The sequence below is a fragment of the Mytilus californianus genome, unplaced genomic scaffold (assembly GCF_021869535.1).
Source record: "Mytilus californianus isolate M0D057914Y unplaced genomic scaffold, xbMytCali1.0.p SCAF_8, whole genome shotgun sequence".
NCBI lineage: Eukaryota > Metazoa > Mollusca > Bivalvia > Mytilida > Mytilidae > Mytilus > Mytilus californianus.
This window is the reverse complement of record NW_026262734.1, coordinates 7,447,548-7,475,340: the sequence shown is the minus strand read 5'-3', so window position 1 is coordinate 7,475,340 and position 27,793 is coordinate 7,447,548. Positions and strand designations below refer to the sequence as shown.

General features: G+C 32.1%; 2 protein-coding genes across 4 annotated transcripts in view; both read right to left on the bottom strand.

Annotated features, from left to right (window-relative positions):
* LOC127711495 (fatty acid-binding protein, adipocyte-like) overlaps positions 1-27,473 on the bottom strand; it is a 101,154-nt gene extending 73,681 nt beyond the window's left edge. Inside the window, exons 1-3 of one of the 3 annotated variants that reach the window (XM_052217571.1) lie at positions 27,337-27,473; positions 26,717-26,889; positions 16,444-16,841 (exon numbers count right to left, since the gene is read on the bottom strand). In XM_052217571.1, the coding sequence (XP_052073531.1) occupies positions 16,818-16,841; positions 26,717-26,889; positions 27,337-27,424 (285 nt within the window). In that variant the 5' untranslated portion in view covers positions 27,425-27,473 and the 3' untranslated portion in view covers positions 16,444-16,817. Of the gene's footprint in view, positions 1-16,443; positions 16,842-26,716; positions 26,890-27,336 lie in introns of those variants that run through there. The other 2 variants (XM_052217570.1, XM_052217569.1) reach the window with 2 other exon arrangements.
* Positions 1,233-6,992, bottom strand: LOC127711489 (uncharacterized). The gene is made up of 5 exons (XM_052217560.1): positions 6,894-6,992; positions 5,962-6,131; positions 4,871-5,031; positions 2,150-2,325; positions 1,233-1,325 (listed from the first exon to the last, which is right to left on the bottom strand). Exons 1-5 carry the CDS (start codon positions 6,952-6,954, stop codon positions 1,276-1,278), a joined length of 618 nt encoding a protein of 205 aa, XP_052073520.1. The 5' UTR covers positions 6,955-6,992; the 3' UTR covers positions 1,233-1,275.
* Positions 27,474-27,793: the final 320 nt, after the last annotated feature.

Sequence of the window (27,793 nt, the reverse complement as noted above, 5' to 3'; positions counted from 1 at the left end):
ATTGTTCTTTTCTAGATGGTGAAGTTCCCTTGGCACTATCTTATGGTGTTTATATATCTCAACATGTTCGATTCGCTCGTCTATGTAACAACGTATTTGATTTTAACAAAATAAATCTCTGTATTACATCGGACTCGGACTTCTTATAAACTGAGTTTTACTGTGCGTATTGCTGTGTGTTTGTTTATTCCACATTGGCTAGAAATATAGGGGAGGGTTGAGATCTCACAAAACATGTTTAACCCAACCGCATTTTTGCGCCTGTCCCAAGTCAGGAACCTCTAGCCTTTGTTAGTCTTGTGTGTGTTTTTTTTTAAATTTTGGTTCATTTATATATTTCAGAGTTTAGTGTGGCGACCATTTTGCTGAAATAGTATACATTATTGTTTAAGGGTCAGCTGAAGCCCGCCTCCGGGTGCGGGGTTTTCTTGCTGCGTTTAAGACCCATTGGATAGCCTGGACTGTTGTTTGCTCTTTGGTCGGGTTGTTGTCTCTTTGACACATTCCTCGTTTACATTCTCAATTCTACATATGTAGGAGGCAACATACAGTCTTCAACAACTAACATGTGCCCGTCTTTAAAATAATAACCAACAGACGTTGGGGGTTTGAGGGGGAGGGTAAAGTCTTCAGCAAGAGACAGGTTTTTGTCTATACAAATAACCAACAGACACCGGGGGGTTTTGAGGGGTACAGTGTTCAGCAAGAGACAGGTTTTCGTCTATACAAATAACATGAATAACCAACAGACATCTGGGGGAAAACATACAGTTTCAACAAGAGACAGGTGTCAATCTATACAATAGACAGGTGTCAATCTATACAAGAGACAGGTGTCAATCTATACACGAGACAGGTGTGTGTTCATACAATAAGATGCAAGATACATCTGGAGGGTAACATAAGTCTTCAACAAGAGGCAAGTGTCCGTCTATACAATGTAGGACTGCATAATTTACAGTCTTCAGCAAAAGACAGGTGTCCGTTTATACATTATGCCACACGCTTTTTGGCCCATAGACTATTAAAGTTGTAATAAATTAAACAGAAACTTTCAAAGATCTTCTATCAATACATTATTCTCAAAAAAACAAAAATGCTGTTAATGTCCGCTACTCTTTTATATAAATACAATTTGTACTTGTTCGTTATATTCCAGTGAGAACCTGAATAGTGATAAAATGCAGTCCGAAAAAAGGACTTCTTCTCTCAAGCTTGGATAAAAACAACTCTTTCAGTGAAATAACATTTTATTTATTATATACCGTTTTTCTATTATAAGTCCATAGAAACAGAAATGACTAAGGTATCGGCAGTAGCAGCATCTGTAAAATATAAATTTGTAATTTTAGTGGTAACATTTTTTTTCAATGTAATTATTTGACTAATCGATCCTAAAAGCAGGATTGACAACAACAACAACAAAAAAAAAACGAAAAGAGCAAAAGTCGTGTACTCTTTAATGTTCATGTACCTGTTCCAAGTCTAAATCCTCGTCGAACGAAAAACTACATGACGGAATTTTGAGATTAAACATATGAGATCAAATTTAACATTAAGTGCATTCAGGATCGTTTTGTTGTTACAACATAAAATTTTAGATAAATACAGTACATTCTTCAATAAAGAATAATTATCTATAAGAATGATACTCCCCCTGTATACCAAAGTGTTTATATAAAATCAGTAATAAATCATGCATTTGTTAAACAAAAATTAGTATAGAAGAAAATTGTATGAATTTTCGATTATTTGTTACCGATTCGCAAAAACTCCCATACTAAGTCTTGCTAAAGACATACTTTTTGTTTTGTTCTATTTTGCTTTTGTCACTAGGCTAAGGGGACTAAGATTAAGTGGCCGATTTTTGATTATCTGTGTTACATTGTGTATATATCCCAACAAGTTATTTAGAGTCAGAATTGGAACTCAGCTGGCACTGCGATAAGTTGCTGTGGTGTACTGTAAATTGCCACTAGATCAGTGTTTCGAGCGTAGTTGTTGATCATGTTGATTGATAAATGATAGATATGCTTTTATTTGTTTTATAAGGGACTGTGAATTTACTGGTAATTAATTAATATTTGAATTAAAATGAATGCACAACCTTTCTAAAAATAATGATAAACACATGCTTTGTATATAATACCTGTAGTCCAGTTGTGTCCTTGTTTAGTGTACATGAATACTGGATATCTGCTGAACTGACCCCACTTACAGACGTCATGTTTTTCCTCTATACAAAACCAACCAGAATCACCCGGACAACTGTCATATTTTTCATTTATAAAAAACCTCCTCGTTACGTGATTTTTAATGAAATGTCTTCAATTAAAACAGAAATTATAATGAGAAAAAAGAAACATGTCATTTACACCAAAAACGGGAAATTTAACAATATATAATCCATTTTAAAGTAACATGATTTCAATAACCTTACCTTTATAGATAAGTAAAAGTCTTTTAACTTACAGAACATTAAAAGAATATCATAATCAATTATTAATAAAAAAGGGCCGACAACAATTACCACAAAATATTGGACAGTAAAACAGACCACACCAACAACCAAACTCTTAACTCCTTTGAAAAAAAGATATACAAACAAAGACAAACAACAACAAACAACACATCATGGTCCAGATTATAGTTGGGTTACTGTCTCATTGAGGTCTATCCACATCTCCTGTTGTCCATATGTATAAAATGAATTGTTTTTGTTTGTTGATACATGTATCAGTAAAGTGAAGCTTATGCTCATATATTTGGACCAATTATCCGAGTAACAACGATGGCGAATGAGTTCGTATAATGATATAATGTTTAGATTTCCATTTCTTAAAGAATTTATAAGATTAGACAGACAATTTGGGTTTACCATCTTAATGGATTATAGGGACACAGTATTCTGGTCCTATGATTGCATCATGTCAGGGTGAATGTTTAATAATGATCCTAATAAGACGTGCCTCTTTCGCTTTGTAAACAACAGCGTGATGAAATTCTCGATATATCTGTACTTAGCGCAGACTCAGAGATGTACATATTAATGGCTGTTACTATTTACCTCCCACGTAAATCCACATGTATCGTAACCTATGTGCAACCACTATGTGGATTTCTTTGTGTTCAAATTGATATTTAAAAAGAAACTCGTTATTCCTATTCTAATGTATAACAAAAAGAATTAATGCATTGCATAACAAAAACAGTTAATGCTTAAGATCTTAAAAAATGTATAAAATAAAAAAAATAAAAAATTCCGCGAAATTTCATGAATGATCTTTGCGCATTAACGTCATGTCAAAAACATGACGTCATACGAATGAAAACTCTCAAGCGGAAGATTATTTCGTTACGTGTACGCTCTGATAATGTCGCATTAAAATGGAGTTTTGAGGTAGGTGTTGTTTCATTTTCTATTCTATTGCATCATTCGCACATTTATAGATTTCAGCAAGCCACATGGCGGCTTACTTCTAAGTTACGACATATAAACTGTGGATTTGACAGTAAATAGTAGCCAACAAAAAAAATGTTTGGGTTCAGAATTATAAGGATTGAACACATTTTTTTCTAATGGTTATTTGAAATGTGTAGCTTTTATTTTACAGGGGTAAAATAGAACAGCCATACACACGGTAATCCTACCTTTGCTTCAGTTTTTCAAATTGCCGTATTTGTCCTTTTAGAATCGAAATAATTCATTCAAGCCATAGATTTGTTATCATTTTCACATGGCCTGAAACGCTCGAGATAAAATTCGAATATAACGGTCCAGGCCATGTGAAAATTTCCATCAAATCTATGGCTTGCATGAATTATTTCTTAACTAAAAGGCCGATCTCAAATGTAACACGTCCTTTAAATGTATTGATTCCACTTCGACTTCGAATTTTTGGGATCTTTCTTATAGATGGAAATATGAAAACAACAAACTGGGGTAACATATAATAACGTGATGTTTGTGTAGTATAGAGCTGATATTATGTGACTTTTTTACCGTTTGTTTCGTCAAAATATTTGTCTCGAACATGAATACACTTTACTTAGATCAGTCTTTATTACATAGTACATATTATGAATTGGTTAAATAATTGGTCAATATCAGAAGATGAAGTTTCTAAGTGTACATTTGTACGAAATATTCTTCTGATACGATGTTAATGAATATTGACGTATATCTTAAAATCTTAATCAGGTATTCAGAAGCAATATCAAAGTGATTGAACTCAAAACAATTTGAAACATGTCGTTTTTTTTTATAATTATTGTGGATGGTCATTTCCATGTACAGTGTATACGGTTTTGATATCATTTAGTGTAGGGTTTGTCGATTGCTGTTTACTTTAAACATGGAATTGTGAAAAATAGATAGTATTTTTTATCACCCTTTTAAAACAACTACACCATACAGTAGAGTAATGTATAAACTTGAAAGAGAATTTCATTGACCTGTTTAGTCAAATAGTTTCCTAGATTTTATGAAAAAAAAATCACAGAATAATTTTTAATGTTATAGTACATTTTTACTCAATACTTAAAATTTTCGGAATATTTCAAAATGAAATGTTTGAGAATTTATCAATAATTTTTCACAGATTTTTTTGCCTACTTCTAGCTTTTCAGGAATGTTAAAACTAACCTTTCAGCAGATCCACCACACACTTTACAATAATCATAAAAAAAAGAGTTGTATTGCGGGCCACTTGCGTTATTATTGCCTGACACTATCTGTTCAGGTAATGTTGAAACTAACCTCTCCGCAGAACCACCACACACATTACAACAATTATAAATCAGAGGTTTATTGCAGGCCGCTTGCTTTTTTGCCCGCCACTATATTTTCAGGTACTATGTTAATACTTACCCTTCAGCAGAGAAAAAGTTCGTTGTACGCCAACGTGATAGATCCCAAAAACTGCTTCGATACAAGTTTTTTTTGGAAAACCAGTTCAGGTTATTTGAATTTTTTGCATTAAATGTCATCCAAACTACCTGTTCATTCTTTTGGTAGAGTTCAACTTTAACCTTGAAAGAAAAAAAGTGAAATCGAGTAATAATGACAAAAAGGGGGATACGTTTTCATGGATATGCGTTCTTTATACGAATAATTGATTATTCAGTTTGATTTAGCCACAACAGCATGGGACTAATTTGCAGTTTTCTTTACCGTGTTTGTACTTGTTTAGTTTGCTTTAAAATGTTTTTTGGTTTTTGGTTTTTGTGTCATTTGGTTGCTGTCTACTTGAGGTGTACCATTTATTCGTACAAATATTTACCCGTAACCATTGTTCGCAAATTGTTTTGTTTGAATTGTTTCAGTAAGTTTGGTGCATTCATATGTACAAAAGTTTTTTTTTAATTTTTACAAAGACAAATTTTAATAAACTTGATATTTCATTTATTATTCATAACCCAGTCATCTTTCTTTTTAATGATTTTAATGGCGTTAGTATATGTTCCGTAGTTTACGAAAAATCCTATTTATAAATTTCTTTATGAATAACCGTTTTGTTTATCCTTTTCTTTTATGAATCCACGATATGTTCTTCATTTCATTTAAAATATGACCACCCCGATAGTCTCGTAGTAGCGTGCTCGACCCCGGTCGAGTCAAATCAGAGACTCGAAAATTGATATTTCCTCCGCTAGGCACGCGGCATTTAGAAATAAGAGCAAAGACTGGTCGGCTTGGAGTCAAAATAATGTGTTCGGGTAGAGTGACATGTCTTCAGGCTGAAAATGTGTTACCTTGGGAACTATAACGTTGAAAATCAGGCTCATCGTGTCGTAAAACACAGCTATGTTTACATTCATATTACAGTATCATGTTCTCGTCCTGAATATGCATTTAATTTGCCACTGGACGTTAACTACATATCCATCCATCGATTTATGTATTATAATAAAGTATTTATTCATGAAGGATTTTCCTTTTAGACAATATTTATCTAATACCATGTTGATGTTCATTTCTGTCCAGTGATCAATAACATGGTTACGCAAATGTTTTCCTCTGCCTGTTGTTTTGAGTATGGTTGGTAATTCATTACACAACGATGGGGTTCTCCAAGAATCATATACTGACTGTCCATTCTTTTCAAAGGCTACAAAAACGGGAAACCATACTAAAAGTACAAAAATACGTACAATGTTATTTACAAACTTCTTCCGATGGAACATATTATCATTTCAGAACACATCTATAAAATCCTTGAATATACTTAATAATGTACGTTCTATAAAATCCTTAAATATACTTGAAGACTGTACTTTGACCTATAATGGTTTACTTGTATAAATAGTGACTGGGATGGAGAGTTGTCTCATTGGCACTCATACCACATATTCTTATATATATTTAAGAATGTACGATCTATAAAATCATTTAGTATACTGAAGAATGTTCGATGTATAAAATCCTTAAATATACTTTAAGAATGTACGATCTATAAAATCCTTAAATATACTAAAGAATGTACGATCTATAAAATCCTTAAATATACTTAAGAATGTTTGATCTATAAAATCATTAAATATACTAAAGAATGTACGATCTATAAAATCCTTAAATATACTAAAGAATGTACGATCTATAAAATCCTTAAATATACTAAAGAATGTACGATTTATAAAATCATTAAATATACTAAAGAATGTACGATCTATAAAATCCTTAAATATACTAAAGAATGTACGATCTATAAAATCATTAAATATACTAAAGAATGTACGATCTATAAAATCCTTAAATATACTTTAGAACGTTCATCTATAAAATCATTAAACATACTGAAGAATGTACGATCTATACAATCCTTAAATATACTTCAATACTTACCCTTAGAATGTACGATCTATACAATCCTTAAATATACTTCAATACTTACCCTTAGAATGCACGGTTGACACAAATGTAAAAACACAAAAAAATGATAACAGTTTTGTCATGTTTGATTTCAAGATATTGTTTGTTACGTTTCCTTAACCAGAATATGCTAAACTAACTTAATCATACAGGTAATACATATATTGAAATTAAGCAGTCGATAGAATCATATTACAGAAGTACATGTATATATGTAACGGATGGGAAAATGCATGTTCCAGCTGTATTGTTTGTTGTTTATTGTCATATTTTTGTTTTGATACAAAAAATACCCGAACTTCCTAGAGTTTTTTTTTTAATTTAATCTTCAAAACAATGACCAAGCAAAAAAAAATAGTTTGAATTAATGATGTGTTGTAGAAACAGCCTAAGTATCAATAACATTTTTTCTGATGTGGTTATCGATCTAAAATGATTTGAAATATTTATTGAACTAAATAAAATAGGGAGATGTGGTATGATTGCCAATCCGACAACTATCCACTAGGGACCAAATGACGTAAATGTAAGCCACTAAAGGTCACAGTGCGGACTACAATTATCAGCAAACCCATACTATTTAGGCTCTGATATGTGAAACAGTTTAAATGAGATAACCAAATGTATAAAGGGTTTATTTTAAACATGTCTGTGATTACAAACCTACCCCCTAACCTCTTTAACCCCCGCTTCGAGGGAGGGTAGACTTTTTTTTAAAACATGTATATCTGTTCTGTCGTCATTCCGTTTGTTCGACTTTCCGTTAATTCGTCTATCCATCCAATGTAATATCCGTGACTTTTTTTTCAGAGCTGCCTGACATTTGTATCAGGTAACACATAAGGTGTAACACCACTAATTCGGCCCGGCCAGGAGGCACACACCAGAAAGTAGTACATATTTAACACAAAATAGTTCCTACGCATGAGTGTAACTTTCAAAATATGTAGAATATTTAGGTATTGTTGGTATCAAATGAAAGCTGAATGACTGGTGATCATTGTAGAACACTTTTTGACTTATAATTTTGAATATTAAAAAAACTGCACCAAATTTTATAAAGAGGGTACTTTTGCCTGTATGTCAGATCTGAAGTACCTGTTTTGGTACATCCGAAGTTCTGGGAACCAGTTCTTTTTTATATGCCATTAAAGGTATGTTGATTTTTCCAGTACAAGACACCATAAAGTGTTGCTTTGACATACAATGATTGTCACTTTATTTGAACTTGAAACAAAAGAGCTGTGTCTGCTTGAAATTGAGGAATTTAACATAGAAAGCAATGGAGCCATGAATTAGTGGTGTACTTCCCATTACAGAGAATCATCAGAAATTCAAATTTTAGAAGTTGTACCTATTCCAATGAAAATAAGTCATATTTGATGTAAGTAAACATGTTTAATCATCTTTTTTGGATGAACAATTCTGTTTATGGGAAATTTCAGCTCTTAAATTGACATAATCAGGTATTTTAGCCTTTTATGGTCACACAACATGCATGCAGTTAAGACTGCAGAGCTCCAGATAAGTTGCGTATTTGCGTGATTACGCAATAAAAACAATGGAAAACCCAATACAAATGACTATTCAACTGCGTTCAAAAACCCAATTCATGCAGAGAAAAACCCATTTATATGTCAAAACTATGCGTTTTCAACCCTTCTAGTCGCTGTCGAGTGCGTTATTTACCCTTATCAATGAAATGTTGACGCGTTAATCTATTTTTGTTATATTTATAAGTGGAATTCTCTGAGGGAATTCTACTTCCGTTCTATAAATAGAGCGTAGCATCTGCATCTTGATTGGCAGAACTACGATCACAGATTATACTTGATCTGGGTCCCTGTATGAAGTGTCCGTTGCTCAAAACTGTATCCCTGGTAAACATAAGGGACCAGTTGATAAAATGTATTTCAGAAAACATGAGTCGGCGAGGCAGAAAAAAAGCAACACTAGTTGCAAAATCTTACAGTCTTTTGAATTATATGACAACAGACCGCCATGCGGAGGCACAGAAGTATGCACGCCAAATTATTAATACTATAGTGGAGGAGGCTACAACTCCGTTTACATATGACATAATAAACGAAATAATTAACGATGCCGTTTCTTCATCAAATGAAAATACTAGCAAAAAACAAAGACACACAGTGTCAGATAAGACCTTCTTCTCCTGGAAAGAAAAGTATACTTGGCTACAAAAAGTCGATAAATCGGGGGTCGCATATATATATTGCAATGAATGTAAATCTACCACAAGAGACAAAAACATAACGAGCGTTTGGGGCCATGAAGGGACCTCAAATATTCAACTCTCAGCAGTTATAAGACATAACGAGAGTGCCGAGCACTTGGATATTATCAATAAAAATATCCCAATTACTAAAACTGACTCGGATATTGAATGTGATGTGATTGAAACAGATTCTGACTCGCAGTTCACCCTTATAAATGATGATAAAATTTTATTCAACACAATTTACCATGCATCAAAAAATGAAATGCCAACAACCAATGTCAATGGATTGTTAGACTTACAAAAGAAAAACGGACTTGAATGCAAATATTCAAATTTAAGCTGGGACACTATTTCGGATATTCAGTCTTGTATTGCCAAAACACTCACCAATGTTATAGTAAATGATATTAAATCATCACCTATATACGCAGTTATATTGGATGAGAGCACTGACATAGGGGTAGAAACAAGACTGTCTATTTGTGTCCGATACGTTAAAAAATGCTGAACCTATCACAACCTTTCTAAGTAATATACATTTAAATGATGGTTGTGCTATTACAATAGTAAATTGTGTTTTTGATGAATTTTCAAATTTAGGAATTTCTCTAGAAAATTGTGTTTCTTTAGCCACTGATGGTGCAGCAGTTATGCTAGGGCATAAAACTGGGGTAGGTGTGCAGATTAAAAGCAAATATGCACCATATTGTCTACAAACTCATTGTGTGGCCCACCGACTGAACCTGGCTTGTGTTGACTCCATTAAGGAGAAAGACTTTTTGGTTAAATTTAGAGACAAATTCACAAATTTATTCAATTTCATAACTGCATCAGCAAATCGAGTTTTTGCCTTAATGAATATTCAATCATTATTAAATGAACCAGAACTGTCAGTTAAGGATCCTCATTCTGTAAGGTGGCTTGGCCTAAAAAATGCAGTGGAAGCTGTTTTTGAATCTTACTCTTCGATAGTATCAACGTTATCAAAATTTGCTGCTGAAAAATCACCTGTCGCTAAGGGATTGCATAAATACTTCAGTTCCTACAAAGTTGTACTAGTAACAGCTTTTATGTTAGACGTTCACACAGAGCTAAGTATATTTAGCTGTAGCTTCCAAAAGAAAAATTTGTCGTTTAGTGAAATTCGTCCCCTGATTGAAGGAACAATTGCAAAAATTGAAACCATGAAAGTGTCTGATGGTGAAGCTCTACTAGAAATGCGAAAAATGATTGAAACTTCAGGAGATGAGAAAATGCTTAAGGGAGAGAAACTTTCATTTTCAGCAACCATGGATAAAGAATTTCAAACAATCAGAGATGACTATGTAAAAAGTTTGTCTAAGAATATTAAGAAAAGACTTCACAGGAAGGACGGAGATCTGTTGACAGATTTTAGTTTGGTTTTGGAACCTCTGAGCGTTATCGCCCAGATGTCACAGACACTGACAATGCTGTTGAAAGACTTTCTAAATTTTATGGTCAGGAAAAGAAAACCAAAATTGTTGAAGGAAATCTTATTGAAGGAACAGAAGTTAAAGAAAAGATTGTAGAACCATTAATAGATGGAGTAAAACTGAAGGAGGAATGGATCAGACTGAAAGAAATGATAAATGGTGCATACTCCAAATGTGACACTTATCAACTTTGTAGAAGACTTATACTGTTACACAAAGACATCATGTCAGCATTTTCAAAGCTCGCAATGATAGCTCTATGCTTAAGTCTGATAGCGTAGAATGTGAAAGAAGCTTTAGTACACAAAACCGTCTTAAATGTAAATATAGGGCATCTCTTAAAGAAATACAACTTAACATTATGATGAAAATTAGTATGTTAGGTCCAGTTTCGACATCATTCAATCCCTATCAATCTATTCGTTTATAAATGACCAAGAAGAAACGACGTCGAGGGAGACTTTATGCTCAGTACAAACCAAGACCGTCTAAAATTCCAAAGTTGTCCTCTTAATTGACAATCTGAGACAATGATCACAATACATAATTAACCAAAATTTTGTTTCAGGTAGAAACAGATGGAAATAAAAATAAATATTCGTGTTGGCAAGAATTTTATTTATATTCAATTAGCATTTTTTTTGTGCTTGAATCATAGTGAATAAATCTTATACCTGTTATAGATAGTAACAATTGGTACTGAATTGCAGTGACAGTGACTAAAGTATCCAACTTGGTATATAGAAAACTTGTCGATTAAGCACATCATAGACCATAGATAAATTTGCTGTACTTGTAATATAAAATAAGATCCATGTGGTATAATTACCAATGAAAAAACTCTCTATCCGAGACCAAATGACATAAATGTTAACACCTATAGCAGAGGCAGGTCACTGTACTGCTTTCAACGATGAGCAAAACCAAATACCACATAGTCGGTTTTTTTTCTTACTTTCTTGATATCTTTCTTTTCCAATAAAGTATAAAAAGTGGAATTTACCTAATTGACCTCATTTAAAACTTAAGTATAATATAAACTGACAACACCATGGCAAGAAATGCAAGTCAACAAAATGAATATAGTCCCCAAATACTACTAACATCTAAAAACTTCATATATGGTTTATTTCTACAAATTGTGACTTGGATGAAATTGTCTCGTTGGCACATCTTCAACTTCTTGCTCTAGGAAGGTAATAAGTTATTTCCCCACTAGGGGCACCAGGTTTAAAAAATTGACAGAAAATACAAAACTGACAGAACGGTTGAATTTAACATATAATGAAAGAAACATATTTAAGATAACAGTGGAGGTTACATTTTGGTATGAAATCATTTCATCATAACAAAATTAATTTCAATATCTTGGAGTTGGCAAAAAAACCCAATGCATCCATGATCTTGGTGGTGAAAAACCCAATAAGATAATAGCCTGAGGGGTGAATTGGAATACATAATGCAATTGGAAAAGTATTTCACTCAATTACTTAAAAAATACAAGGGTAAAAACCCCAATAGTTGAATTCTTATCTGGAGCTCTGAGACTTGACTCCAAATTCTTATTTTTGCATTATTTGGGATTGCAATCAATAAAACATGTATATAATGACTTGTTTATGGTAAAAAAAAATAGCTCTTGGTCAAATAATCCTATGTTTTTTCAAGTTTTATTGGTTTTCTTATGATAGCCTTTTACAATCTAGGCAATTGGTATATACTCATAAAAGAATTCCAAAATCTCATTGTACATGCAATTTTGAACCAGTTTAGCAAGTTATCCAGCTGAAAAATATATAAATTGCTCTTTATAATCTATGTTGTACCACAGAAGTATGGTTTATACCAAAAATGTCCCTTTTCCAATCTGAAGAAAAAAGGGGGGACAATTTTCTCAATAATGTCTTAGGTTTGGTCTAATATATTTTTATTAAATGAACAAACTCTGGTGAAATATGACTATTGGTAAGCACATTGTTTTCCTAACAGAAATTATTAAATACAACAATGATATTGAGAATAAAATAAGTATATTGGCCATTTATAATATCCATATGCAGTTTTCTTTGAATAACCTATATGTTACTACCAGTCCAATTTGAGCTTAAAATTAGTAAAATAGTATTTGGACTTAAGCTTTATGTGTTTTTATTGCTTGAAATAGATCATAGAATGAAATAGAGTGATGCTGAAGTCAGTATAGCAAGTTTGGTTCTGTTATACAGAGAATCATCAGAAATTCAAATTTTAGAAGTTGTACCTATTCCAATGAAAATAAGTCATATTTGATGTAAGTAAACATGTTTAATCATCTTTTTTGGATGAACAATTCTGTTTATGGGAAATTTCAGCTCTTAAATTGACATAATCAGGTATTTTAGCCTTTTATGGTCACACAACATGCATGCAGTTAAGACTTGACTCCAAATTCTTATTTTTGCATTATTTGGGATTGCAATCAATAAAACATGTATATAATGACTTGTTTATGGTAAAAAAAAAATAGCTCTTGGTCAAATAATCCTATGTTTTTTCAAGTTTTATTGGTTTTCTTATGATAGCCTTTTACAATCTAGGCAATTGGTATATACTCATATAAGAATTCCAAAATCTCACTGTACATGCAATTTTGAACCAGTTTAGCAAGTTATCCAGCTGAAAAATATATAAATTGCTCTTTATAATCTATGTTGTACCACAGAAGTATGGTTTATACCAAAAATGTCCCTTTTCCAATCTGAAGAAAAAAGGGGGCACAATTTTCTCAATAATGTCTTAGGTTTGGTCTAATATATTTTTATTAAATGAACAAACTCTGGTGAAATATGACTATTGGTAAGCACATTGTTTTCCTAACAGAAATTATTAAATACAACAATGATATTGAGAATAAAATAAGTATATTGGCCATTTATAATATCCATATGCAGTTCTCTTTGAATAACCTATATGTTACTACCAGTCCAATTTGAGCTTAAAATTAGTAAAATAGTATTTGGACTTAAGCTTTATGTGTTTTTATTGCTTGAAATAGATCATAGAATGAAATAGAGTGATGCTGAAGTCAGTATAGCAAGTTTGGTTCTGTTATACAGAGAATCATCAGAAATTCAAATTTTAGAAGTTGTACCTATTCCAATGAAAATAAGTCATATTTGATGTAAGTAAACATGTTTAATCATCTTTTTTGGATGAACAATTCTGTTTATGGGAAATTTCAGCTCTTAAATTGACATAATCAGGTATTTTAGCCTTTTATGGTCACACAACATGCATGCAGTTAAGACTTGACTCCGAATTCTCTTTTTTGCATTATTTGGGATTGCAATCAATAAAACATGTATATAATGACTTGTTTATGGTAAAAAAAAAATAGCTCTTGGTCAAATAATCCTATGTTTTTTCAAGTTTTATTGGTTTTCTTATGATAGCCTTTTACAATCTAGGCAATTGGTATATACTCATATAAGAATTCCAAAATCTCACTGTACATGCAATTTTGAACCAGTTTAGCAAGTTATCCAGCTGAAAAATATATAAATTGCTCTTTATAATCTATGTTGTACCACAGAAGTATGGTTTATACCAAAAATGTCCCTTTTCCAATCTGAAGAAAAAAGGGGGGACAATTTTCTCAATAATGTCTTAGGTTTGGTCTAATATATTTTTATTAAATGAACAAACTCTGGTGAAATATGACTATTGGTAAGCACATTGTTTTCCTAACAGAAATTATTAAATACAACAATGATATTGAGAATAAAATAAGTATATTGGCCATTTATAATATCCATATGCAGTTTTCTTTGAATAACCTATATGTTACTACCAGTCCAATTTGAGCTTAAAATTAGTAAAATAGTATTTGGACTTAAGCTTTATGTGTTTTTATTGCTTGAAATAGATCATAGAATGAAATAAAGTGATGCTGAAGTCAGTATAGCAAGTTTGGTTCTCTTATACAGAGAATCATCAGAAATTCAAATTTTAGAAGTTGTACCTATTCTAATGAAAATAAGTCATATTTGATGTAAGTAAACATGTTTAATCATCTTTTTTGGATGAACAATTCTGTTTATGGGAAATTTCAGCTCTTAAATTGACATAATCAGGTATTTTAGCTTTTTATGGTCACACAACATGCATGCAGTTAAGACTTGACTCCAAATTCTTATTTTTGCATTATTTGGGATTGCAATCAATAAAACATGTATATAATGACTTGTTTATGGTAAAAAAAAAATAGCTCTTGGTCAAATAATCCTATGTTTTTTCAAGTTTTATTGGTTTTCTTATGATAGCCTTTTACAATCTAGGCAATTGGTATATACTCATATAAGAATTCCAAAATCTCACTGTACATGCAATTTTGAACCAGTTCAGCAAGTTATCCAGCGGAAAAATATATAAATTGCTCTTTATAATCTATGTTGTACCACAGAAGTATGGTTTATACCAAAAATGTCCCTTTTCCAATCTGAAGAAAAAAGGGGGGACAATTTTCTCAATAATGTCTTAGGTTTGGTCTAATATATTTTTATTAAATGAACAAACTCTGGTGAAATATGACTATTGGTAAGCACATTGTTTTCCTAACAGAAATTATTAAATACAACAATGATATTGAGAATAAAATAAGTATATTGGCCATTTATAATATCCATATGCAGTTTTCTTTGAATAACCTATATGTTACTACCAGTCCAATTTGAGCTTAAAATTAGTAAAATAGTATTTGGACTTAAGCTTTATGTGTTTTTATTGCTTGAAATAGATCATAGAATGAAATAGAGTGATGCTGAAGTCAGTATAGCAAGTTTGGTTCTGTTATAGGTGTAACACCACTAATTCGGCCCGGCCAGAAAGCACACACCAGAAAGTAGTACATATTTAACACAAAATAGTTCCTATGCATGAGTGTAACTTTCAAAATATGTAGAATATTTAGGTATTGTTGGTATCAAATGAAAGCTGAATGACTGGTGATCATTGTAGAACACTTTTTGACTTATAATTTTGAATATTAAAAAAACTGCACCAAATTTTATAAAGAGGGTACTTTTTGCCTGTATGTCAGATCTGAAGTACCTGTTTTGGTACATCCGAAGTTCTGGGAACCAGTTCTTTTTTATATGCCATTAAAGGTATGTTGATTTTTCCAGTACAAGACACCATAAAGTGTTGCTTTGACATACAATGATTGTCACTTTATTTGAACTTGAAACAAAAGAGCTGTGTCTGCTTGAAATTGAGGAATTTAACATAGAAAGCAATGGGGCCATGAATTAGTGGTGTACTTCCTATTACAGAGAATCATCAGAAATTCAAATTTTAGAAGTTGTTCCTATTCCAATGAAAATAAGTCATATTTGATGTAAGTAAACATGTTTAATCATCTTTTGTGGATGAACAATTCTGTTTATGGGAAATTTCAGCTCTTAAATTGACATAATCAGGTATTTTAGCCTTTTATGGTCACACAACATGCATGCTTATACTTATAGTGTACTGTTCTAACAATTCAAACGGCTTTCTCAATCGAATTATTTCATATTTGTCATCTTGGGACTTTTTTTGCCGACTATACGGTTTGAGATTTTCTCATTGTTGACGGCCATACCGTTGCCTATGGTAACGACCTCTTGGCCATCAGGTATCACCCATCACTTAATGGAAACATAAAAACTAATAGTTAGGGGAAACAAAAAAAAGACTGGCAAATGTGTCGTATTTGCATAATGTAGATATACTGTATATTGCATACTCAAATCTCACAAGTGAGTTGTAAACTTGTTACATTGTAAGGAAAAAAAAATCATGATGGTGACCATATACATTTGAAAGGATTTTAATCATTCTTTTACATAAGTGTACTGTATAAAGCTGTTGAATCATTCAAATTAAATTTAAATGAATCAAAACGTCTTTTGAAAAAGATGATACATCAGGATGACTGGTTTGAGTCCAAATAAATTATTCTGTAGGTAAATGTATCAACACTTGCCATAATTATATCAGCTGTTAATCTTTTCTCAGAAACCTATCTCTCTATTGTTGTGAAAGATTTCACAAAGGAACATCTACAGAAAAATGCAAATGTTGAGGCATTGACCCTTATACTTATTTATTTATATTTATATTTATAATGTCTTTACGTTGGATAATAACTTATAAGCTTACTGATTTTTTTTCACATTTAACTTTAAATAACGAATACTATATATATAATTACGTCTGATGTATTCCTTGACTTTCATTTGGAAATCAACAGGAAACACTGAAAAGAAATTGAGAGCAAATTATTAGGACATAAATGATTACATTGATAGCTTTATAATGTTATGCAGTACCCGTTAATGTTTCAGAATGTATACGCCTTTATAACGTTATGCATTACCCGCTTATGTGTCCATTTGTTAACGCCTTTATCATTTGTGTATAAAATCAAACCTTATCAACAATATTCGGGAGGCATGCAAAATACAACAATAAACTTTGACACTATAAACAAGTTACCCGAAAAGCTAGTTTTCACTATCTTGGCAGAAAACAATGCTGGACTATTAAGTTTTCAGAGCAAAAAAACAACTGATGTAGTGAGTTTCAACCAGAATTTTACCAAGGGAGAAATCTCGTTATACAGACAAATTATTGTGTTGTAGATTATTGCAATAACGACTGCACGTGTGCTGTTGTTGGACAAAATGTAAAGCCGATTCAAAATCAAAATGTAATATCAAAACTGATAACAATGGTAAATTTTCAATCAGTCTTAAATTAATTGTACCGACGTCCCATATAGGTATACTTGGATCATCGTCTTGTCTACGCTCTGAATGGACAGAAAACCTTAACGAAACAATATGGCGTTTTGAATATACATTTGGTATACAGAAGGAGCAGCCAGGCGAAGGTGTTTTCAATTTAGCATTAGAAAATCCTTGGCGTGATGTCGGGAAGGAAACAAAAGCCAGGCAGAAAACTGGAACATAAGGCGAACTATATTGCATACGTTAGAGCATGGTACTCGTTAACATTAAATACCAGATTCCAATCGGAACCAGTCCAAGTTGATCACATGTCACCTGAAATACACAAGAGATATTTTGTTATCGATTCCATATTAAACTGTGAGGAGGATGTGGATTATATTCTATCTACAAGTTCTGTATTATCGTGTTGGTATGTTGTATGTTATGATGACGAAAGTGGAATCATGACTTTAATGGTATCGCTCGGAACTTCGCCTTATGGTATGTTAAATTCATATGAAAATCAAAAGAAAATTATTTTAATCGTTTTGTATTAGGAAGTGGCGATAACTTTAGTATTTATCTCATCTTTTATCAATAAATATTAGAGAGAGAAAAAAACTGAACTTTACTAACAAAATTATTTTTATTTTTCAGCTGATGACATAATGCGTATGAATGATGTTGGTCATAAGACAAGGGTAGACTGGAATGGAATTTCTTTTGAACCAGGAACCAGATATTACACAACTGTGAGAGCCATCAATAATATAGGTCTACAAACCGTTCTTAGCTCAGATGGGTTTGTGATTGATGATTGCTCCACCCATTGCTGGAATAGTTTATAATACTGGACATTACAGGGACGCCATTTACCAGTCTAATAATCAACCAGTTCAGTTTTCCTGGCACGGGTTTGATGACGAACATTCGTTTATTGATTCATATTACGTAGGATTTATTGTTAATGGCAGAGTTTCTTTGGCAAATGATTCATCTAGTTTTCAAAAGTTAGATATTCACGACCACATAGTTTACGAAGGTAATCTGAACTAAGGAGACACGATTGCAGCCATGGTTAAGGCTATTGACAAGGCTGGTCATGAAAGTCATTTTGTGACGTCACTGCCATTATCAATAGACAATAAACCACCTCAATCATTTGACTGTAAACACTTTGATGAAATATACGAAAAACAAATCACCGGTAAAGATAGGTGGTTAGACCAAATAACATGTCATAAAAACAATGTTTATGAGATAAAAGTCTCTATAACAGAAGTCACGTCGGACTTTAAAGCTTTATTGACAGTTGACGATATTTACTTGGATCTATCTTTTGCTCGTAATTCAGATGGTTCTTTGATAACAGAATACAACTTCTTTGCATTTGAAACGGCACCGAGACATTTTTCCTTGGATGTACATGGGGGGTTAAAATCAACAGATATGTCGATAAGTGTCTTAAAATATTCCTCAATAATTACAGAAACAAAAGATATTGAAACCATTTTTACCCAACAAATTTCATCAGACAGAATTTCCATTTGTGTTCGAGCTATTGATTTAGACAGTGGCATAAAGCAAGTCAACATAGGTATTGGAAGCGTCTTCGGTGGGTTCGAACTACAAACGATGGAGTCAGCAATCTCATCATCACATCATATGCATGACATTGTAGTTTTCGTCATGTTGACAACAGTGTGCTTTAATATAACCAGATACACCCTTAACATAGGGGGTATATATAAATGATTATAAAAAACATAACATATGTTTAACGTTTTTACATTTCCAGAATTTTTAAAGATTTTATTCCAAATATATTTCTAAATATAAGTAAACTAACTGTTGTTAATATTCATCACTTTTGTTCTTAATTATACAATTTAGATTCAAGTGAGCTATGCACCTGCTGATAAAATATCAGATATTGGTAGGAGATACAATGTTTATAAAAATGAAATTAAGCAGATCATCTAGTATCTTAATACAGTATTGTAGAATAAATCTTTTATTTCAGGATTTTCAGATTTATCCTGCGACATCATAGGTTGGACAGCTACATCATCAATATCTTTATCTCAGTCAAAAGATTTGAGAGTCCAACACGGAAGAATATTCCTTAAACTTCGCTGTATAAATGGGGTTCATTTATCTGGATATGCATACACCGGGCCGTTAGTGATCTCTTACATTCCACCAGAAAACATTGGTTCAAAAATACAGTTTATAACCGACACAGGAATAAGTAACGTAACTGGAGACCAGAGGACACTTACTTTCCGATGGGATTATTTTGATGATCTTTACGGATCCAGTTGTATTCAACAAGAGTGTTTAGAAACAATACTTTGTTCTCGGATATTCAAATTCCTATCAAGAATTACATTCGAATTAAAAATGTTCCCATGAAAAACCAGGAGGCATACAGCGTGGATGTCGTAGGAACAAATGTCGGAAATATCTCCAGTATCGCCAAACAGGCGTCAGTAAGATGTGATCATAATAAACCATCCTTATCAGGTAAGACATATGAAAAGAACTTATCAATCAATAGAATAAATATAAAATGCAAAACGAATCACTGAGGAGGCACGATAATTGATTCATTATCAATCCAAGAGGGTATCATCCATTAATAAGCCTCTTCATCGGTATTGTAACAATAAGAATGATACAATAGTTTGTAAAAAGTAAATTGTAATTAATCTAAAATTAACTTCCTATGAAAAATTAGGTCTTGGACAGTTTTGATCGTTTTTTCTGCCCTATTTAATTTAAAGACGTATGTCCAAACTTTTGTTGTTTATCCGCAATTCATTTTATATAAACAAGTTCCTTGTGGATATACTCTTTGTACGTTTAATTTACCAAATGTAATATTGGTTTCTTGTGGAGAGTTGTCTCATTTGCAATCGTACCACATCTTATTATTTATAGATCTTTATTATTTTTTCCATTTTAGGGAAAGGGTTTGGCCATGGCACCAATTATATAGACTGGAATGGAGTGTTTCAATCCACAGATATAGGTTCGTTCCAGGTAGCAATCGGCTCTGCAAAAGGAATGTCAGATATCATGATGCCAAAAACAACGACAGGAACAAGAGTCAACATTGATATACCCCGGGAATATCATGAAATAAGGGCAGTCGTCGATAACATATCGACAAACTATAATACTATAATGAGCCATAGAAATGAAATTGTAAAAAAAGAATGCATTCATATTCTTACACAATTTTTGCTTATCGTTAATGGACTATTTTTCGCTTAATAATTTGTGTACAAATTGTAGTATATAGTTCTGTCCATAATTTTTGTTTTATACAATGGATGGATATTGCTACATATTTTATACCAGTTTTTTGTTTGTTCAAAACGGGCCAAAATATTCTTCTTAAAGTCATATGAAACGAGTTTCTTGTAACTTTAATGTTATCAAAATTAATGAACTAATGCATGCATATATATTAAACTAACTCCTGTATGCATGTTTTTTTTTAAATATGTATTAAAATATTACGTATAATATTTCATTCAGTGATTGTTGATCGCGAGCTAATCAACTTTCAAGTTTGTTGCCGGATCGTGACATTGATAAACAATCAATACAAAGCACGTGGAGCACTTGACAAATAATTGAAATTATTAAAGCAATGATATTTTTTTTAATTTTACATGCGTTCCAATTGTTAATTAAACTTTTTCCTAACAGATTTTAAATGATGTGTTGTATTAAATTTGTTTTTTAAGAATCAGTTATTACCATTTACCTTCCAGTGCACGTGTGCATACATTCTTTCATCACGGTTTTCCCCTCGCACTTGCGCTGTGCAGTTGCCGGATTCTAACGAGAAGTCTCGTAGTTAAGGTCACTGTATACTGTATAATATCGGCGAATTAGTGTACGGGAAAACAATAATTTAATAGCAGTTCATTTATGAATATTTTGATAAATATAAAGGATTTTCTTTTACAAGAAAGTTCACGTAAACTTGTTTTATAGTTAAACTTAGCCATTCAAGTATGGAATACAGATTCAACTTGTTTTTTAATTTGAAGTTTCATATGACTTTAATACATATCATTTGATATATACGTCAAACATGGTTGTCATATTAGCACTCGATCAAATGAGTAAAACAGAGGATTCAGTTATAAATTGCCCAGTAAATGAGCGTAAGATTTCAGATATTTACTGCTGCCATAAAATGTCTATTGCAGATTCTTACGCAAATGTGCTTCTCAACCATTTTTTGAATTAGTGAACAGAAAACAATGACAGAAAGTACGAAATTATAATGATGAAAAGAATCTATCATTTTCTGATCTAAACTTCACTTTCTACTGTATAGATGATGTCCTCTCACCAAAGAACTTAGTGATTATATTTAACGCATCTAGCCCATCTTGAGACCAAAAAAACTTTTCGATTAAAGGCATGCTTTCAGCTTCCAATTTGTCAACTATCCATTTCTATGTAGCAACAGTCCGGCAAGAATATATTTCTCGATTTTTACGATATTCCAGAACCCGCGTTTTCAAACATGATTTAATTGATAGAGGGTTTCTGCTTACAAGGAAGCCATTGGACCAAGGATTTCAAATGTAAAGTTGACGACATACCTTTAAAAGTTTTTGTTGTTGTTGAACGTAACAAGAAATCTGTTTTACAAATTACCATGTTAATGTTTCAATTGTCGTTACCCAAATTTTGTCCTCTTTCCTCAATACCGAATTTTACGTATTACCAAAAGCCCAACATAGTTTTTCTTATTCTACCGAATCGACATTTTGTATTGATGTTTTGGATGAAAGGTTGAATTTTGACCGCAATGTTCTTCGACTTCGTGCTTAATTTGTCTTTTCAATTTTTTGATTCGGAGGGCAACTCTGATAAGTCTTGTGTAGCGTACCTGATTATGCGCCTGAAATATTGGATGAGTATTAACTTATACATAAAAATGATACCTAGAATTACCAAAATTATAGGACAGTACCACAGTCCACACCAATACCAGACTGACCCAAGAAAATAGACAAAATACAACGAACTGCAAAAGGTGCAGATAGCATAGCTAAGTACATACACAAATAGTTTGATTGCTCTATGTTTAGAGTCAATTTATAATTAAGTACAAGTATTAAATCTGATATGATATTTTATTTTTACCAATAATAAATTAATATATTTTCTATATATTTCACCTCCAACCTATATATAGAATCCAAGTCAGTATAATTGAGAAAATGGGATAAGTCTGTGCCAATTTTCTACCGCCTTTATAATGTTTTAGTGATGTGTTTTTATATTATTATTGTTTAACGAATCAAATACTAGTAAGTTCAAAAGCTCCAAAAGTTCTGAATTAAGATGTCTGCCCGTGGCGTATATATTGCATCAAAAGAATTCACTTAAATAAATACATGGACGCTCGTCAGACGATGTTTCGTTATCAAGACTCCTGGATAGACGGATGTATGACATTATTCATATGCGAGCGTACCCAATGAAGGTTATGGTCATGGTGTTGTCACTCTTTCTTCGACTTACGGTTTTGCGTTTTGGTTCTACTTTTATTTATTCCAGAAACTTGTGTCGTGTGCATGTAAATCGCTATTATACGTTGGTATTCCTATAGTGTCAAACATCTAAGGTTGTTTGACGTGCAACATCCAAGAAAACTGTAAAATATTGGTTTTGATTCGCATATGGTATCGAACTATGTATTAGTATTAATAATTGACAATAGCGTCAAATCATTTGACTGAATACGTATACACAAAAAAAAAAAGATTATAAACCTGTTTTTAACTTTTTGAAGCACATGAATTTCAAACGTAAGATACAATGCAACAATAAGTACATTGTTTTCAAAAGGCAATTTGTTCATATTATGATGTTTTTTCAATCCAGGTTTAGAATAATCTGTTTGTTTAAGTACTTTTAAACGAAGTATTTGTCAACAGAAGTTCAAGTGTTAATAATAACATACTTTTAAACAATTTTAAACTATTTCAAACACGAATTTTCATCACATGTTTCATATTTTAGATAAACGTCATTATCGAATCAAATGCAAGAGCTGTCATACCTCGAAACCTTGGTTTCATATATCAATATCAAAACAACATGTTTGTAAATAACAACAGGTTTAATCGCTTAAAGTTTAAGGTAAAGAAACAGTCCAAATAACTGTCCATTCCTGAAAAATAGTGGACCATTTGAACAAAAGATTTACGTCACATGTGTATTTTAATCGTTGCGTATTATCATTCAATTAGGGTATTATTTGTTTTCGTGATTTAGTATTACATGCGTTTGTATTGTTTATATACCGTTTTATACAGTTATGTGTTGCTTCTCATCTATTTTGTTTTGTACAATCTGTACTATAAAACATTACTATTTACACTCATCATGCTCGAGTACAAAAGAGGGAGGATAGATTACCAAAAAAAGCTAATTTTACTTATTCATATACCTGTCACAAATCGTCAGTGGTTGTCTGTAATCATTGCCGATTAGAAATTTTGTTACATAGTTCTGGTAGTCTCGTGTTAGATTTATCCACAGCTTTTCTAGACTGATGTGCAATTTAGAACTTCGTTGAACTCACACTTATTTCTGGATGAAGACCGTATGTTCACCTCTAGAAGTGTCTCAAGCTTTGTGTTATTGTGAAGCTGTCTCGTTAACGTGAACCAAATGTTCCCTTTTAATAATGAATATTTTGTTATCTTCTTCATGATTTTACAAACGAAAAGTATGTCCGTTGGTCACAACTTCCACGCTAAACGCTCAACCGGAACCCAAACTTTTTCTGTAACTTCGTACGATATGACTATTCTAAATATCTAATAAATTGATGCAGGGTTTACAGAAAAAAATGTGAAACACTTATACTTTCAAGGAATTGTGTAGATCCAAAGGCCACAACTTATTAAAAAAATACTCATATGGAGCGGAAGTCGTAATTAGACAAGTTCCGTAACTTCTCGTGATATGTTTAAATGCAAAATATCTAATCAATCGATTCAAACATTCCAGAAAAATGGTGGGAAATTTATGTTTTTGAGCCATTTTGTTATGTTCTAATACCACAACTTTCGAAAAATCGCTCAACCGGAATGGAACTCAAACTGATTGTGAAACGTATAGACGGAATGATTGACGACTGGAGTGCATGCACATTGTCCCGGTCAGCTTTTCAAGGAAGAAACTAATATTTATACCTTTTAACTACACATATAGAGTGCAAAAGCGGTGAACATCGTGATCGATACAAGCTATATTTGTTCATCTGGCCTGTGTGTAAATTTGTTTTCTCTATATTGCTTGTCATGAACAATTAATAAAAAAAACATTGATATGTTAATGAAATCATTGAAACCTTTGTGTAGCATATCGTGATGGTTATCCTACTTTTTGAATACAGCTGATTTACAAACCACGCCTCTTTTGGGGAGATATATAATATTCATGGATATTTTGTTTTGTTTACCTACTGGTTCCCAGATATGATCTCTATGTTTCATCTCATAGAGACACAACTTGGGAATTTTATCAGTTTAAGGAGGCTCGAAGGTACAAAAATTTCAGCAAAAATTTGAACATTTTTTTTTTCATTACAAATTTTATTTATTACACTATTAGTTATTACTTTATGATATGGTACAAAAATCAACCCAAAAAAATCAATTTGTTTTGGCCCCAGATGACTTCTAAAATGTTTATATCATTGAACATTCTCCAAATTATCTCCCTTTGGTGCAAAAATGCCATTTTTTGGCATTTAAATTGAAATATCTTTATTAACTCATCGGTGACCTATATTTTTTATAATTTTTTCTAAAATAAGCTGTTCTTAAACTAAACAATTGTGAAATTTCAGCGATTTCTGTAATTAAGTTCTTTTTTCTTACGATATTACCTCTATTTCTCCTATTAGTTCAACAGAAAAAAGTACCCTAACAAAAATGCATGCTTCTTTCGAAGGCAGATTGTGAGCTTAAATGAACGATGACCCCATTTTTTTTAATTTTATTTTTCTATTAAGTATATGATAAAGTTCATTTATAGAAAATAATAGCGAAATCCTATATTTAAAAAAAAATTGGATTTATACCCTCGAGCCCCCTTAAATGCACATGGATAGTGACCAAATTGAATTCTGAGGAAGACCCAAAGTGAAGAGAGGGGTAGTACAGAATTTTAGTAGAAGTTTAAACTCTTAGAAGTTCGAGATATATAAATATTGAAAATATGCTGCCCAGCCCTATGTTTTGACCTTTGAAAGAAATGTTTAACTGCATGAACTGATGATACCAAATTGACATTACTAAATTCTTTCATAGATTCAACACTGTTATTAGATCTTTGAATATTGTTTTTATCGTTATGAATATGATTTTGTTATCAAGAAATTAAAACCTAACTAAATATTATAGTTTTACACATACTTAAAGTCACGGTCCTACAATCTGTCGATACCCATAATTTGGCATTGCACAAGGTCATGTTTTTCTGTTAATCAAGTCTTTACCCTAAAGCCATCCGAAGTTGGATGTGTACTGATTGAAATTTTAGTCTTAGAGACATGATTATTCTTTAGTTGTTAATGGCTTTGAATTAGCTTCAAGTGACTGCTAGTACTTTCATATCTGTACTTTGTGTCTCTTGTGTTTTTGTGCTTTGTCGATCTGATGAGTTACCCACTTTTCAACTGATATTTATAGTTTGTTCTTATGTTGTGCTGTTGCAACACTGTCCAAGGATATGGGAGGGTTGTACATAAATCAGGCCGTTTATTTTCTCGTTTGAATTGTTTTACATTTGTAATTTTGGGTTTTTTTTATCGTTTGATATGGAGGATGGGTTTTGCGCATTGTTGATGGCCGTATGGTGACCTATAGTTGCTATCCTCCTACGTCATTTGATATTTTTATATATAAAAAGACAGGCTTTATTTTAATACAAATTATAATGGAAAAGGATAGTGTGTATCAATTTGTGACTCAAAATCACTACATCAAAAAACCAAAAACAAAGGAACTGCGGTATCCGCGCTGTTCTTAATTTCAAAGCGAAGGTGATGCATTTTCATGAAGCACAAACTCATACTGTAATTTCAAGATTCCCCCTAGCACCGGTTTTAGTGGAATCAGTAGCTAGATATGTGCACTGACGAACACAGAAGCGAAATATCGACAAATTCTAAATCATATCGTTCGAAAAAATCTAGCAAATACTGCCATAAAATGAAAATATCACATTATAAAAGGTTCGCCCGAAGCGCTTTTCTTGATGACTTGCACCAGGAATATTCAGGCAACAGTATTTGACCGATATTGAATATTTCGGCAAAATTATTTAACCGATGTTCAATATTTACCTTTCCATCTCTACCATCTTCAGTTTTTTTGTCAACCTCAGCATCTAACAGGAAATCTTCCTCTTTCTTCTTTGGGCCGGTTTCTATTATTAAAGTTATTTTTCTTCCATCAATGGTAATAGTGTGAACTGGTGAAAACTGAGCAGCAATCTTTCTCAATGGAAAACCTATTTCTAAAACCAAATAAATTTTACTTGAAATAAAATAAGAATAAAATGATACATTAACAATCATAAAATTGACACTTCTTCTTTTCCATTTCCGTATGCGGTATTCGCATTATTACCCCAGTTGAAGTCGAGGTAAGTGATTATATGTGTGTCCCCCGATGATAAGCTCCATCCTCTCCGCAACCAAACATACGCCCACTATGGCGGCATTTCAAACTAATACCCCCCCCCCCCCCCTCCCCCCCCCCTTTATTTAGGTGAACTCCCTTTGCAGATAGGTTTGAATTTGTTTAAATATTTGTCATTGACGTTTAGCAAACAAAAAATCAACAAATGTTTGTATAGCCCAATTAAATGTTTATTTTCTGTTGTTAATTACAAAATAATCTTAAAATGTAGTTGCCAATTATAAACAAAGGAAACCTAAAATAACAAAATAAATATACTTACCCAATGCTTTCAGAATTTCGTCTAAATTTTCACTTTTATACACTTTCCATTTTCCTTCAAATTTAGCTTTCATCTCATCTGCTGACATTTTGAAAGTTCTAACTGCATGAAATATTTAGAGATCGCTTACAGATATATTTTTATATATAATACTCAGAAGTCAAAATGTAGACCTTTAATGTTAATGATTTTTTAATTCTCCCTCATGAATTCGTCCGAATTTAAAACATTTCTATTCTAAATACATGGCTAAATAAGAGACAAGTCATAATTTAGGTTTGTTTGCTCGCAGTAACTTTCTTATTTTCTCAGCGAAACAACATTTAATATCTTGTAAACATTTTACAAATTACAAAAATATACCACAATTCCATCTATATACATTCACAATGTCCTCTAAACACATATCAATACAAACATAACTGTAATATATTATGCAGAGCTTAACGTTAACTTC

Bases quoted from the DNA above. Each gene is read 5' to 3' on its own strand.
- LOC127711489 (XM_052217560.1), bottom strand. From the start codon at position 6,954: ATGACAAAACTGTTATCATTTTTTTGTGTTTTTACATTTGTGTCAACC. The intron at 5,032-5,961 runs GTATTAGATAAA...TTTTCTTTCAAG, and splicing joins CAGAAATGAACATCAACATG to GTTAAAGTTGAACTCTACCA. The intron at 1,326-2,149 runs GTATTATATACA...TATATTTTACAG, and splicing joins AGGACACAACTGGACTACAG to ATGCTGCTACTGCCGATACC.